This window comes from Tamandua tetradactyla, chromosome 23, assembly GCF_023851605.1.
Source record: "Tamandua tetradactyla isolate mTamTet1 chromosome 23, mTamTet1.pri, whole genome shotgun sequence".
Taxonomy (NCBI): Eukaryota; Metazoa; Chordata; class Mammalia; order Pilosa; family Myrmecophagidae; genus Tamandua; species Tamandua tetradactyla.
In genome coordinates, this window is record NC_135349.1 from 34,048,953 (window position 1) to 34,064,985 (window position 16,033).

Sequence of the window (16,033 nt, forward strand, 5' to 3'; positions counted from 1 at the left end):
CCCAGGCAGTCCCGGGACCGCGTCTCTGTCGGGAAGACAGAATAGGTCGGAACGTGCAGGACTCTGTGAAGGCGTGCACCAGCAGTCGGCCGGGACCTGCAATGCCCTTGGGAACCCGGCAAGGCTTGCTCGCCCAGGACCAGTCAGAGCTACGCCCACCTTCTCTTCCAAGTCTGCAACGGGTCGGCATCCTGATACCTGCACGTTCCTAAGGTCTTCGCCAGTAGATCAGCAAACACTGGGATCCTGCCCTGGGAGTCCATCACCCCCCGCCAGCCCAGCGCTCTCCTTACGGCCGGGACCGTGCCCACAGTAGACATGGCCCTCCCTTCGGCTTCAGGCAGCCGGACCGTGCCAGGAGCCGCGAGTCATCGCGGCGGGCGGGAGAGGCAGCTGCTTTCCCACAGTCGACATGGCCGAAGCCCCAGCGTCAGCGCGGAACGGGAGGCACGGGGAGGCGGGTCACGTGAGCGGCCCAGCTGGGCGAACCGCGCGCTCGCGCGCGCGCGCGCGCTCGCTGGCTAGCTCGGCGGAGCTCAGAGGTGTGTGGGGCGTTGAGTCCCCCGGCCCCGGTGAGGCGCGGCGCGGCGGGATGCTGCGGTGGCCGTGGCGGGGCCGCGGGCCGGGTGGGCGGGCGCGGTGATGAGCGTCGGCGGCCGCCGCCATGTCCAAGGTAACGGCGCCCGGGCCCGGGCCGCCGGTGGCGGCGGGCGGGAAGGAGAAGCGCTCCTTCAGCAAGCGGCTGTTCCGGAGCGGCCGCGCGGGCGGCGGCGGGGGTGGCGGCGCAGGGGGTCCGGGCGGTCCCGGGCCGACCGCGCCCGCCTCGCCCTCCTCGGCGCGCTCGGTGGGCAGCTTCATGAGCCGCGTCCTCAAGACGCTTTCCACGCTCTCGCACCTTAGCTCGGAGGGCGCCGCCCCGGATCGCGGCGGCCTCCGCAGCTGCTTCCCGCCCGGGCCGGCCGCCGAGCCCGCGCCGCCGCCGTGCCCGCCACCGCCCGCCGCGCCCGCGCCGCTCCCCTGCGCCGCTGAGCCGGTGCCTGGGGTGGCTGGGCTCCGCAACCACGGCAACACGTGCTTCATGAACGCCACGCTGCAGTGCCTCAGCAACACCGAGCTGTTCGCCGAGTACCTGGCGCTGGGCCAGTACAGGGCTGGGCGGCCGGAGCCCGAACCCGAGCCCGAACCGGAGCCGCCTGCGGGCCGCGGCGCGCAGGGCCGGGGCGAGGTCACCGAGCAGCTGGCTCACCTGGTGCGGGCCCTCTGGACCCTGGAGTACACCCCGCAGCACAGCCGCGACTTCAAGGTGAGCCCCCGGCGCCCCCCAGCCCCACCCCGCGAAGAGTGCCTGCGTCTTCGTTCTCTTCTCTCCCGGCCGGGCAAACCTCCACGTTGGTTGTTCGGAGAGGACTATGCCCCAAATCTGGGACAGCGCTGAGGGAAAAGAGATTCATACAGTCGTTCATTCATTCGTTCAGCGAGTATTTATTGACAGCTTACTACCTGCCAGTCTCTGTGCTACGCCCTGGAAGTGAACAAGGCCTTCTGCCTTCACTGAGCTTATGTTCTTGGTGACAGGATTGTTGAGCCTGGGTTTAAATCCTTATTCTGTCACTTACGAGCAGTGTGACCTCGGGCAAGTTGCTCAGTCTCTCTGCACCACAGCTTCCTCGCCTGGTACCTACCTCATCGATGTGTTGTGAGCTTCCGACAAGTTGATGTTGGGTTGAATCCTATGAAATTGTGTTATGACCCCCCTTTGACTTACAGATCCCACTTTTGTAGGGTTCAGTCTAGTCTGTAAAATGCTTCCACTGTGCCTGACACCGTGTGTACTTTCTCCCATTATGATTATTATTAGCGTAAATAAGTTAGGAGATATTACTCAGTGGTTTGAAGAAAGTAAAAAGCCTGATAGTGTGATGGATGTGCTTCAGGCTACTTTAGATTGGGGGGAAAGGAGGCTTTCAGCAGAGGTGACATTTGAATGGACACTTGAGTGACCCCAGAGAGGTCCAGCCACGGGGTGGTTTGGGGAAGCCCAGGTGTAGGAAACATTAAATGGGAAGGCTCTAAGATGGGAATGAGTTTGGTGCGCTTGAGGAGTAGCTCTGGGATTGGCAAACTTTTTCTGTAAAGCGCAGGAGAGTAATACTTAAGGCTTTGCTGGCCAACGTGCAAAAAAAAAAAACGTTGTAGAGACTTACAGCAAGAGAGCAGCACATTTGTATTGACTGAATTAAAAATGATAATTGCATAACAATATTTTGTAATACAGGTATACTAATGATCTCATTAGAATTCATAGTAATTCTTGTTATGGGGAGGAAAACATTTAGCTTAATTGGGACACAAAATTAGTGTTTCTTACCATCAAGTGGATTGCAAATATTCATCTGTCTAATCCATTGTACCTCTTGGGCCATACAAAATAGGCAGTGAGTTGGTATGGTCCTTAATTTGCTGTTGGCTGGTGTGGCTGGAAGTGTAGTGAGAGGGAGAGCTGAGAACTGAGTGGTAGTCTGGGGCCATTTAGACTGCACCAAGGAATTGGGCTTTTATTATAAGCAAAAGTGGGAGATGATTTGAGATTGTATGAGAGATGCTTAAGTGGAACATGGATTTGGTTAAATAGAATGAAATCACACAACCAGAAAGTTAATTCCTTTTCTGTTTTATTTCTGTCCTGATCATGCTGAGGAGAAAGTCTCAGCTTGGTATCTGCCTGTCTTCAACATCTTTTGCTCAATGCACGCCTTTCCTTCTTCTTGAAGAAAGAACAGGGCTTTAAGCCCAGAGGCTTTGGCAGGCAGTGGTAGCTGGAATTTAATAAAGTTGTTAAGGGTTTCATTGGGTTTGTTTTTACATTTGTCTTCTGTTTCATGGCAAATGGTACTAGTTTTCCATTGGTGCTATTTAAGTAAAAATAGGTAATTTGATTAAAGTATAAATGGTGGTCTAGCCAAGCAGTCTGCACTTGGTTAAGGTCCTGCTTTTTTGCTAAGGAACAACACTGCCGAGGTGTACTGCTCCTTTTTAATATATTTTATTTATAATACAGGGTGGAGGTGTTAAGCCTCAATCCTATTTTTCTCCAAGAGGAAAAAAGATTGCTGTTTGATCACTTGGAAATTTGAGTGGGAATACTTGACTTTGATGGGAAGTGGAAAAAAGTCAGATCCCTGTCAGAGATTACAAAATAAGAAAGCAGGAGGAGAATGGCAACAAACTAACTACCAGGAATCATATTTTCTCTTTGCTTAAAGTTACCTGTAAATTAGCCAGAACAATTGCGGAATTTTCAAGGTTAGAGCCAAGTGTTTAAGTCTCTTTTTCAAAATGTGAACATCAATTTCTCCAGCATCTTTGTATGTGAACATTTCCAATTCTGTTTTTTTTTGTATGCTGTATGGCAGGGTCACATTTTGTTCTTTTTCCATGTGAGTATACTGTTATTGCAGCACCATTTGTTGAATTTTTGTTTGTTTCCTTGTTTTGGGGGAGGTTCATGGGCCGGGAATTTGAACCTGGGTTTTCCACGTGGCAGGCAAGAATTATACTACCGAACTACCCTTGCACCCCCTCCATTGCTTTTTAAGAGGTTGCTTTCATTTTTTTTTTTTTTTAATTTGTTGAGAAGCTGTGAACAGAAATGGGTCAGTAACTCTAGAAGAGCACAGACTTCTTTATAGATGTGTTTTGGCAAAGTTGAACAGATTCCTAGAGGCCCTGTTTAAAAAAATGTAATCTTCTAAATCTGTTAGATTTCATTCTGAATCCTGTTTATTGAAGCTTTGCTCAATCAGTTAGGAATTCTTGCAGCTCTAGAAAGAGAAAAATGACAGTGCCTTAAGCAATGAAGACTTGAATTAGCTCGCACGAATCTGGAGGTAGGTGGTTCTAGGGTGGTGCAGTGGCATGATGAGTCTGGGAAGGACGTGGACCCTTTCTTTGTTTCTGCAGTTCCAATATGTCACCTCATGATTGCCTGATAATGGCAGTTGAATCACCAGACATTCTGCTTTGTCAAGGCAGGAAGTCAATCGGTATATAAAAGTTCTTCCAATAGCGTTCTGTTGATGTCTTATTCACTATAACTATGTTAGTTTGCCACCCTGGCTGCCACAAAGGCTGCAAGGTGGGTATTTGGGTTTTTCGACCTTGATAGAGGAGATCAGTGAAGGAGATTGGGACCAGCTTCTAGGCAGCCTGTCAGCCTTGTCTGTTTCTCCTATCATATGCCAGGCACTTTACTGCCATGTCAGGAATTCATTTGGAGAAGGCACTGGACATTTCTCGGAAGAGCTCAAAACCTATTAGGGAATATAGAAATGCAAACAAGACTAAACTGGTAAATTCCTGAGACTGGCTTCTCACACTTTAATGAGCATATAATTCACCTGTGGATTACAAAGCAGATCTGGAAGGGGTGGAGTGGGGCCTGAGATTGTGCGTTTCTAACAAAATTCTCAGGAGATGTGGATGCTTCTGGTCCAAGGACCACACTTTAAACAGGAGACTTCAAGGGGTGAGTAAAGCATCCCAGAAAAAATGACTTTTAAGACATGTTCTGAAGGATGAATAGAAATCTGCCAGGCAGGGAAAAGGTAGGAGTGGCAGGGTAGGACATGTAGTTTTGGGGGAACAGTGAGACATTTAGTGGCTGGTTGCAGTGGAAAGTGATGAGGGAGCAGAAAGCCTGGGAGAAATATGTTATAGATGGATTGTTAAAGCCTTTGTGGACTATGCTGCTTTGGACTTGATTCTCTGGAAACAGAATAAAGCTGTTTTTTTTAGCAGGAGAGTGATATTAGATTTTTTTCTTTCAATTAGGTAAGCCTGGGGTGCATTGTGGAAGATTGCATTTTCCCCCCCAAAGTGTTGTATTACATCCAGATTTGATGGGAAATATTTTGAGCATAAGGAAAGTCCAACACTAAGAAGGTAGGTGCGAAGCACATCTGTCCCCATTGCCTTCTCACTTGTTTTTCATCAACATCGGGTATTTGATGCAGATACTCCTCTCCTGAGCTTACATTTAGTTTTCAGATCCTACCCAATCCTGGACTCCAGGCAGCCACTACCAGTTGGGTGGAGTTGGCAGAGGAGATAAAACCCATTTGCCAGCTTCAGACAGTTTGCCTTGAGGTCTAGAAATGCACTTAGTATGTCCTTGCATGTGCTTTTATCTTCTTAAAACTTCCTTAAATTGCTAATGACTTTCTCTGTAAATTTTTCAGTTAGAATTCTTTTCTTGTTCTCCAACCACATTGATTTGAACTTTAAAGTTCATGCCAGGGAAAATGGTTTTTGGTTTTGGATGGGCTAGATGTTTGTTAAAACTGGGTTTTCATTTCAGAATGAAATGAGCTGACTTGCCCAGTCTTGCTATGCAAAAAAACTTCTCTAACTGCTACTTATATCCTTTTCTCTTTTTACCCAGATGCTTTTGTCATGTTTTTCAAGCAGATTCTCTCTCAGGGCAGTTTCTCCCCTCGGGACATTTGCAATGTCTGGAGACTGCTTCGTTTTTGCTACCTGGAGCAGAGGGAGGGCTGCAGTCTCCTAATGGGTAGAGGTCAGGGATGCTGCTAAATGCCATACAATGCACAGTACAACCCCCTGTTACAAATGATTATCTGGCCCAAAATATGAATAGGGCTGAGGGTGAGAAACTCTGTTTTGGAGGAACATTTTGAACCCCCTCAGCCTCAAGTCAAGTTTTTCATACTTCCCCAACCTTTAGAATGATTACCTTGTTATTTTTTCTTCTCTCTGTCGATGTGTTTGCAGTGACCTAGGATTAAACATGAGCTTCACTAGTAAGACCCTTTCTTCATAAAACATTGAGGGTAAATAAATCATGTTGAAACCCGAAGGCTAAATATGCTCTTTTAAGGAGATATCGGCCAATTTCTTTTTCTTTAATAGTAGCTCCAGTTCTTACAGTTACACTTTGATTCTAGAATTCATTGCTCTTTTTGCAGCAAGTAAAAGATGGACAGTCATCTTTCAGATAAGAAAGATAAGTTTTAGGGTGCAGTTTTTAAATTGTGCCCCCTAAAAGCAGGGATTTCCACTGATAAAAGGAACGTGGGAGAGCCTTCTTTATTTGTAGTAAAACAAAAAAGGAATTGATGAATAGAATTTTTTATCCCAGGTCTTTATTTCTTCCTTGAACTTTGATGCCTGGTGGTGCTTATTTGTTAGTGAGAATTTTCAGGTTACAGTGGGAAAAAAACATGCATAACTGAATAGGGGTAAACAACCGAGTAATCAGGGGATTAGATTTACTTACTTTTTCATGGACTTTTGCTAGTGACCTTTGATTTTATGCTGCAGACTTATGATGCAGGTTTTCTTGGTTTGAATGAAGCTGTTTAGCATATCGATACTTCACAGTGCTTTCCATGAAGAGTGTGTCCCTTGAATCCATTTGAAAAGTAGGAAAAAAAATGAAATTTTGTAGGTTACATTTAGATTTGTGACAGAGTATAAAATTGAAAGTACATCTCTTCCTGGTCAGTTTCCTTGTCTGCCAGCACAGTTATTTGATTTTGAGTGATGCTCCAAATCTGTTAAGGAGAAAGGAGTTGATAGAAGAAGCAGGAAATTTTAGACTTGGAAGGAAGCTTCGCTGTGATCTAGAGTAAACCCTAGCCTTCCTATTTGAAGGAACAAAGGCTCACCTGCTGACTAGAGGCTGATAACCAGAACTGGAGTTCTGATTTCCATTCACTGCTCACTTTTTATCACCTCTGCCATGGATTCCTGGCTCTGTGGCTTCCTTATCAGGACAATCACTGAAATGACAGGTCTCAATTTAAAGCATGAACAGACTGAAACACGTAGTACTTTTCCCCTCCATGCTGAATAGTATTGCAAGTAAGGTCAACTGTAGCTAGCTTCCCATATGTACCATTGCTCCTTAGACGTAGGGACTTCTGGAAGTCTTCCTTAAAAAACAGCCCTTTTAAAGGGTGCATGGGCTGTTCAGTGGTTAGAATGCCTGCCTTCCATATGGGAGACCCAGGCTCAATTTCCGGACCTTGCACCCCCCCCCCCAAAAAAAAACACCAAACAGTCCTTTCAAACTATTTAAATGCATATATATATATATATATATATATAGAGAGAGAGAGAGAGAGAGAGAGAGAGAGAGAGAGAGAGAGAGAAAGAGGTATATATATTGTATACATATTGTACATTGATGGGCTCATATTCTGTATATAGTTCTGTAGCTTTTTCCCCCATACTTGTACCTCCAACCTTAAAATATATTATGTGGGGAGTGCAAAGGTAGTTCAGTGGTAGAATTCTCATCTACCATGTGGGATACCCGGGTTTGATGCCTGGCCCATGCATTCCCACCACCACCCCCCCCCCAAAAAAAAATTCAACAAATGGTGCTGTAATAACAGGATACTCACATGGAAAAAGAATGAAATGTGACTCCCGCCATACAGTGTACAAAAATAAGTAAATATAATATGGGTAGTATAGCTTTCTTTGTTTCTTTTTTGTGGGATACATCCAAGTCTATCTTATCTTTTTTTTTTGGGGACCATAGTCTGGGAATTGAACCTGGGTCTCTAGCATGGAAGATGCATTCTACTACTTAACCACTGTACACCCAATCTTATCCTTTTTAACACCTGTTTAGAACCCTGTTGATGGATATTTAGGTTTTATAAGTTTTTTTAACCATCCTTCAACATACATTCATTCTTTTCTGAAGAATGAGTTTTTAAAAAGTGGTATTGCTGAGTCAAAGAGAATGTGTATCTAAAATGTTGCTAAACTTTGCCAGATTGCTTCTGTGAAAGATTGTGTAAGGCAAGATTTTCTGACTCATCCGTGGTGTGTGTTTGGGCCTAGCCTCACTCCTTACAGTGCACTCCTCTTATTGGTATCTGTACTTGTTCTTCATTTTCCAAACTTATTATTTCGGTAGATCAGGTTTGTTTCATCTATGTATGCCTACTTTCCACTCTTTTTGTTTGTTTACAAGAGCTTTTTCTTTTCTTTTTTAATTGTGAAATATAACTGTTCTAGTTTGCTAGCTGCCAGAATGCAATATACCAGAAACGGAATGGCTTTTAAAAAGGGAATTTAATAAGTTGCTAGTTACAGTTCTAAGGCCGAGAAAATGTCCCAATTAAACAAGTCGTTAGAAATGTCCAATCACAGGCATCCAGGGAAAGATACCTTGATTCAAGAAGGCCGATGAAGTTCTCCGTACTTCCGGTTTCATAAAGCTCTCTGGGAGGCGTTTTCGTTTTTCATCTCCAAAGGTCACTGGCTGGTGGACTCTGCTTTGTGGTGCTGCAGAATTCTCTACTCTCTCCAAATCTCCTTCATTCTCCAAAATGTTTCCTCTTTTATAGGACTCCAGAAACTTATCAAGACCCATCCAAATGGGTGGAGACATGTCGTCACCAATCCAGCTTAACAACCACTCTTGATTAAATTACATCTCCAGGGAGATGATCTGATTATAGTTTCAAACATACAGTATTGAATAGGGATTATTCTGTCTTTATGAAGTGGGATTTTGATTAAAACATGGCTTTTCTAGGGGGCATACATCCTTTCAAACCAGCACATATAGCACATACAAAAAAGCGATAAATTTTAGAATACATTTTAATAAGTAGTTATATAACAGATTTCAAAGTTTGGTATAGGTTATAGTTCCACAATCTCAGGGTTTTCCTTCTAGCTGCTCTGACACTGGAGACTAAAATGAAATAGCAATATAATAATTTAGTAGTCATGTTCATTTGTTAAATCCTAATTTCTCTGATAAAACTCTTCCTTCTTTTATCCTTCTCCCAATCTTTAGGGATACTTAGGTTATGCCCATTCTAACTTTTTTCATGTTGTACAGGGGTATTGAGAATATGGGATAGGAGAATGGAACTGGTTGATGATGTTCTTGGAGATACTGGCACCCCTGGGTTTCAGAATTTATCTGACCTAGGAACCATCTTACAGTTTTAGGTTTCTGGAAAGTAAACTTAGTATGTGCAACTTTTGTAGAACCTCAGATAGAGCCCTGGGTTTTCTTTAGGGTTAACCAAAATAGTGTTGGTTGGGGTTTGGCAAACCATGCAATTAGCAAAATCTAGCTGAAGCTTGCCTAAGAGTAGCCTCCAGAATAGCCTCTCGACTCTATTTGAACTCTCTTAGCCATTGATACCTTATTTTATTACATTTCTTTTCCCCCTTTTTGGTCAGAGAAGCATTGTTGATCCCATAGTGCCTGGGCCAGACTCATCCCTGGGAGTCAGGTCCCACATTGCCAGGGAGACTCACAACATGTAGGAGAGAGGGTAATGACTTTACTTTCAGAGTTGGACCTAGAGAGAGAGAGATACTTTTTAACAATATGGATCTCTCTCCAGTTAGCGTTGAACCTTTAATGATGTTTAAGTTTCTTATCAGGTGGTAAGGGGAACCAAAAGAAGAGTTAAGAAATTGTCCAAGAGGACTAGCTGGGAAGTGAAAGTACATGGGTTAGTTATAGAACTCTCAGTGTGTGCCTACTTAAACCACATTTACTGAGTTCTTAATCTGTATTAAGGGATTTATTAAGGTAAGGTGTTAGAAATGGAGGATTAAGTATGAAGGTTTTAGGATAAAGTTCTTGCCTTCAGAGAATTTGTCTTTTCATAGGGAAGCTGTTTTAAATTGAACTAGGAAAAGTTCAGTGGGATTTCAGAGAATGGGTGAATCATTGTGAGCTGAAGTGTGAGTAGGAGATTCTTTCTCACTCATTCAATCATAGTCCACAGTTGAGCTTCTACAAATTTATTGACCTGACTCCATGGTAGATGCTGTCTTAGTCGTTGGGAATAGAACAAAATAGGCCATGTGGTCCCTTTTTTCATGGAACTTTTATTGTTGTTGTGGAGATAGATATTAACCAATAAACACTGATAAAAAGGAAATTAAAGATTGTTAAGAGATAAGAAGGAAAAGAAAAACTGTATGAAAGGAGCAATTTTTGTTAGCCAGATAAGGAAGTAGCACATATATTAGTTTCCTGAAGCTGCTGTAACAAATTACCATAAATTTGGTGGTTTAAACAACAGAAATTTATTCTTTCACAATTCTGGAGGCCAGAAGTCCAAATTCAAGGTGTTGACAAGGCTGCACTCCCCCTGGAGGCTCCAGGGGAGGTTCATACCTTGCTTCTTCCAGCTTCTGGTGGCTATTGGCATGTCTTGACTTGTGGTACTTCAGTCCAGGCTCTGATCTTGTTCACGTGGCCACCTTCTTTCTGTGTTTCTCTCATTTATATGTCTCTTATAAAGACCTTGTCATTGGATTTAGGGCCCACTCTGATAATCCAGGATGATCTAATCTCAAGATCTTTAACTAAATTACATGTGCTAAGACCTTTTCCCAAATGTCATATTCACAGGTTCTGGGGATTATGCCATGATATCTTTTTGGAAGCCACTATTCAATCCACTATATATATATATATATATGAAAGATCCTTTGGTGGGAAAGTGTTAAGGACACATTTGAAGGCCTGAAAGGCCTTGTTTGCAGCCTAGAAAGCTAGGAGAAAAGTGAGACAGATGAAGACCTGTACACAGAAAACCACTAAACATTGCTTAAAGAAATCGAAGAAGATCTTTATAGATGGAAAGCTATTCCTTGCTTATAGATAAGAAGGTTGATGTTGTTAAGATGTCAGTTCTATCCACATCATCTATACATTCAATGCAATACCAGTCAAAATTTCATTAACCTATTTTGAAGATTTGGCAAAGCTAGTTATCAAATTTATTTGGAAGGAAAAGAAACCTCAAATAGCGAAAGGTATTCTAAAAAAAAAGAGCAAAGTGGGAGGACTAACACTTTCCTACTTTAAAGTTTACTGTAAAGCCACAGTTGTCAAAACGGCATGGTACTGGCACAAAGATAGAAGCATTGACCAGTGGAACCCATTTGAGAGTGCGGAAATTAGCTATCAAATCTATGGTCAATTAATCTTCAATGAGGCCTCCAAATCCCCTGAATTGGGACCGAGTAGTATATTCAATAAATGGTTTGGGAGAATTGGATATCAACAGCCAAAAGAATGAAACAGGACCCCTATCTTATATCCTATACAAAAATTAATTCAAAATGAATCAAAGGCCTAAATATAAGAGCTAGTAATATAAAACTTCTAAATGCAAATATAGGGAAACATTTTCAAGACTTAGCAATAGGAGGTAGCTTCTTAAATTTTACACCCAAAGCACAAGCAACCAAAGAAAAATAAATGGGAACTCCTCAGAATCAATGGAGTCTGTTTCAAAGCAGTTTGTCAAAGGTGAAGAGGCAGCCAATTCAATGGGATCTATTTATTAGATAAAGGTTTGATATCCCGTGTATCATATAAAGAAATTATACAACTCAACAACAGAAGAACAAATAACCCAATATAAAATGGGCAAAAGATATGAGTAGACATTTTTCCGAAGAGCAAATACAAATGGCTAAAAAGCACACGAAGAGTTGCCCATCTTCATTAGCTATAAGGGAAATGCAAATCAAAACTCCGAGGAGATATTATCTCACACCTATAAGAATGGCTGCTGTTAAACACACAGGAAAAACAAATGTTGGAGAGGACGTAAAGAAATTGGGACACTTATTCACTGCTGGTGGGAGTGTATAATGGTATAGCTGCGGTAGAAGACAGTTTGGCGGTTCCTTAGAAAACTAAATATTGAGTTGCCCTATGACCCAGCAATGCCAATACTAGGTATAGAAAACAAAGACACGAACAGACATTTGTACACCCTTACTTACAGTAGCATGATTCGTATTGCCAAAAGATGGAAACAATCCAAGTGTCCATCAGCTGATGAGTGGATAACAAAATGTGGTGTATAAACACGGTGGAATATTATGCAGCAGTAGGATGAAATGAGGTCCTGAAGCATATGACAACATAGTTGAACCTAGAAGATGTAATGCTGAACGAAATAAACCAGACATAGAAGGAGAGATATAGAATGATTTCACTGTTATGACTTTGATAAAGAGAGCAAACTTCAGATCATATAACCCGGGAAGAAAATCTGTATTCGTCTATAGCAATGAACTAGATGTTGCATCTCTGCAACTAGACTACACAAATGCCTTCACAAGCATTGGCTTCCATATGTTTCACATTTTTAATACCAACCATTCATAATAAAGATTCTAAAAAAGAAAAAAAAAAGGTTTACTCAGGAACTGGGTAGAACTGAGAAGGCAGTTTTATGTTTTTAGTACCCATAAGTGTGTGGGTCTACATGGGTCCTTTGTCTCCTATACCTAATTCCACATTGCCCAAATTATTTTACCTTGCTTTGTTCTCCCCTTCAGGAAGTTCATCTCTTCCCTGTCTCCAGCCTTACTGGCTCACCTGGGTTCCAGTTTGATTTTTTTGGCAGCCACTTGGATTTTCTACCATCATTAGGTTAAACTCATCATTATGCTTTGTTGGCATTATCACTCTTCCTGTTTCCTAGACATGGCCGTGAGGACTCTAATACCCAACTGCTGTAACCCAGACTAACTGTGAATTTCAAAGAAGATCAGCTAGAGCAAGAGGTAATGGGTTCTTCCTTTCAACAGTTTCATTTACTAGAATGTGTTGAGCAGTCCAGATCATCAAATCTACAACAACATACTGAAGAGAATTCTATACCACCTAGAATTCTTCAGAGAACTGAGTGGTTTTTCATTCTCTCATCTGGAGTTGACAGAAATCATCAGAAGTCAGTAGCAGACCAAAACATCAAAGTGCAGATATCCAAAATTGAAAGCTGGGACTTCATACCACTTTTCTCAGCACCTCTGGGGCCAAGTATAAGGCACTATGCCTCATCTCTTGTAAGTGGCTACTTATCCCTGCAGAAGAGGTCCAAACCTAGTCCTTTGCTTATACCTAGCAGGTTAAAGTTCCTTTGAGACTATCAGAATCACCTGGAAGAGCTTATGTTGGGCCTGTATTAAACAGAAACATGGTAGGTAGGGTCTGTTCTGGAACCAGAAGTATACTGCAGAAACTTAAGTTTCTGTATCTATTATCAATTCCTGGGATATATTTCACTTGAATTTGTTTTGGAAAAACACTCCGGCTATAGCTTCTCATAAAGCTCTTTGAAGAATACTTCTGACATCACCCTTAGCAATGCTGTCCCTGTGGATTCATAGAATCCCATAACCCTGTACCACAACTCCCTTATTTTGATCTAACTTTCTGCCACTTTGCTGCACTATCCAGCAATTCCATGGCTCTGATTGCAGAGTTCATAGATATGCCAGGGACTATATGAATACATGAGTACCCTACACCAGGTGAAGCTTTTAACCTTGAACCTCTTTGCCATGGTGGTATCTAATCTTACCATAAGCTCAAGGACCAGTCTGTGGCCCCATTCAGAGTTTATGAGATCACTAATGTCATTTTTTTCTGCAGCCTATGTCACACCATTAATAAGCAGAGCAGGATTTAAACCTAGATCTGTTAGAATCGAGAGTGCACGTTTCAACCAGTATACTATAATATCACCATTCCCATCTTGGATTAACTCCAACATGGTGGTCATATATTCCAGTCTTCTGGAATCCCTACATTTTGTTCCATCACTCCTATAAGCCATTAACATGTTCCTTCAAGTCCAAAAATAAAGAAAAGAATGACTCCCAGGTGTCTGTTTGAACAATTGGTGATGGCTTGGGCTATATACTTATTTGGGGAAGAGCAGTTTAGGGGGATCAGGAGCTCAACTTCAGATGTATTAAGTGATGTCTAGTAGGCAATTGGATAAGGGGAGTCTGGAGTTCAGTAGATTGGTTTTGGCTGGAGATAAACTATTGAGAATCAACAGCCCATTGTAAAGTCTGAGATGCAGACTTAGAATGGAAGTTAAAGATAAATAAGGCTTGGATAACTAAGGGAAAGAGAGACATCATTTCAGGTTGTTGGGAAAATATTCCGAGCAAAGGCATAACGATGATGACGTGGTCTAGGGTCAGGGAGCTTCCTGGGTTGTCTGCCATGGGGACTTGATTTGGAGCAGGGTTTTACAGCTTTGGCCCTATTGACATGTAGGGTCAGATAATTCTTTTTGTACTGTCTTGTCCTATGCAATAAGATGTTTATCAGCATCCTGGCCTCTACCCACTCCATGGAAGCACCCCTGTTCCCTAACTTTCTCACACAGATGTGACAAGAAAGATTGTCTTCAGATATTACCAAGTATCTCTTAGGGGAAAAATAACCATGGTTGAAAACTGCTGATTTGGAGAGAATTGGGGGGCAAATGGGTGGGAGAAGAGGAGAAGGGCAAGGATGGCCTTGGAAGTCGGTCAGATGGTTTGGCCTTAAGTTAGCAATCAATAGTGATCCATTTGTGGCTTCTTGAGCTGTGCAGAGACTGATGTGATGAAACGATGTATTAGAAAAATGGATCAGATGGTGAGCAGAAGTGAATCAGACAGAGGAGAGAATAAGTGCAGGGAGAGGGGTATCACATAAATGAAGTGAGGAAAGGGTGAATCCAAGTGACATTTTGGAGGTCATATGACATTATTAAGGAGATCAAAGAGGTTGAAGTGGTAGAGGAAACTATGGTTTCAGACTGGATGGGGCTATCTGATAAAAATTAAAAATTTGAAAAAGGAAGTGGTTGGTGGAGTGTCAGGGGCAGAGAAGATCATGCATTTAGTTTGGACATGTTGGTTTGGGGTCACGGGGTATATAAGAGGGGAACTCTTGTAGACAATTGAAAATATGATACAATTTAGGACTAGCAGTATCAGCTTGGTTCAGCTACATAGAGGTGATCATTGAAGCTAGGAGCATATTGAGTGTGTAGAGAAGGTCAGAAGCCCAAGGCTTCTTTTCTTCGGGAAAACCAAAATTAGAGGATAGGTGGATGGTGAGGAACCATTGAAGGGACAGTCAGGTTGGAGGAAAATGAGGAGTGCAGTTTACTAAGAATTGCTCCTAAAGAATGACAGGACTGAATAGATTTATTCCTATGTTCTTGCAAGGATCAGATAATCTCCATATTGTATGAACTGTTTAAAAGCATTCACTCTTGGGGGCAATAGGATTCTGTTTCCTAAACCCATCTATGCCTGTCTCCTTTGCTCCACCATATATCCCTTGAGGGCAGGGTTTATGTCTTATTCAATATTGAATCTCAGCGTCTGATTTGTAGTAGGTGCACAAGGTATTGGTTAATCTAAAGATGTCGCAACAAAGGACAGTTTGAAGACAAGTCTCAAACTGTAGGATAAACGTAGATGTGCTGGTGATAGGCCAGTTCTTTTGGGTCAGACCTCATGTGAGGACTGAGGTTACTATTGGCCATAAGCTTTGAGAGAGGGAGGAAATTGGAGAAGGGATTAGTGGGCCTTAGTATATAGAATGTTATGAGCAAGTTGTCTGAAAATGAATGGGCTGACTCACATAATCCCTGTTGCTGGACAAGTTTAAGCAATCTTAGGTGATGCTGTAGAGAAGAATCACATACCCTGTAGTGGATGGGGCTGGACTCAGCGTCTTTCCTTTCTCTGGTCTTGTGACTTTTGGGCATATACAAAATGTGTATTTGAAGCAGAGTTGACAGTATTTGACAGTTTTATGGGTGTTTGAAGGGTGAAGAAAAAGGACATGCAAATAACTTTGAGGTTTTGGAACAGGTATGTTGGGGTGGCATTCAATACTGAAAGTGCAGAATGGAAAACTTTTGGAGGTTTCCAAACAATAAGTTCTTTTTGGTGGACACATAGTATTTGAACAATAACAATCTTAGGATAACTTATATTTTGAAATTATATTTGTTGACTGTCTATCCAATATCAGATACTATAAAGTGAATCATTTGTGTTTTTGGTGACCCATTTAAGAAGGACCTGATCTGGTATAAATATGGAAATATTTCTTGAGTTATAGATGTAATAATACAGTTGCTTGTTCTGAATTAGTTGTTTTACATCTTTCCAGTTGTAGTTTAAAGTTTTTAGT

General features: G+C 42.4%; 1 protein-coding gene across 3 annotated transcripts in view; it reads left to right on the forward strand.

Annotated features, from left to right (window-relative positions):
• Nucleotides 1-664: 664 nt before the first annotated feature.
• USP31 (ubiquitin specific peptidase 31) overlaps nt 665-16,033 on the forward strand; it is a 133,735-nt gene continuing 118,366 nt past the window's right edge. Inside the window, exons 1-2 of one of the 3 annotated variants that reach the window (XM_077141559.1) lie at nt 1,286-1,303; nt 4,831-4,941. Coding sequence is in view for 1 of the 3 variants with exons in the window: in XM_077141557.1 (XP_076997672.1) it covers nt 665-1,303 (639 nt within the window). In the remaining 2 variants the exon portion in view is untranslated. Of the gene's footprint in view, nt 1,304-1,364; nt 4,942-16,033 lie in introns of those variants that run through there. The other 2 variants (XM_077141557.1, XM_077141558.1) reach the window with 2 other exon arrangements.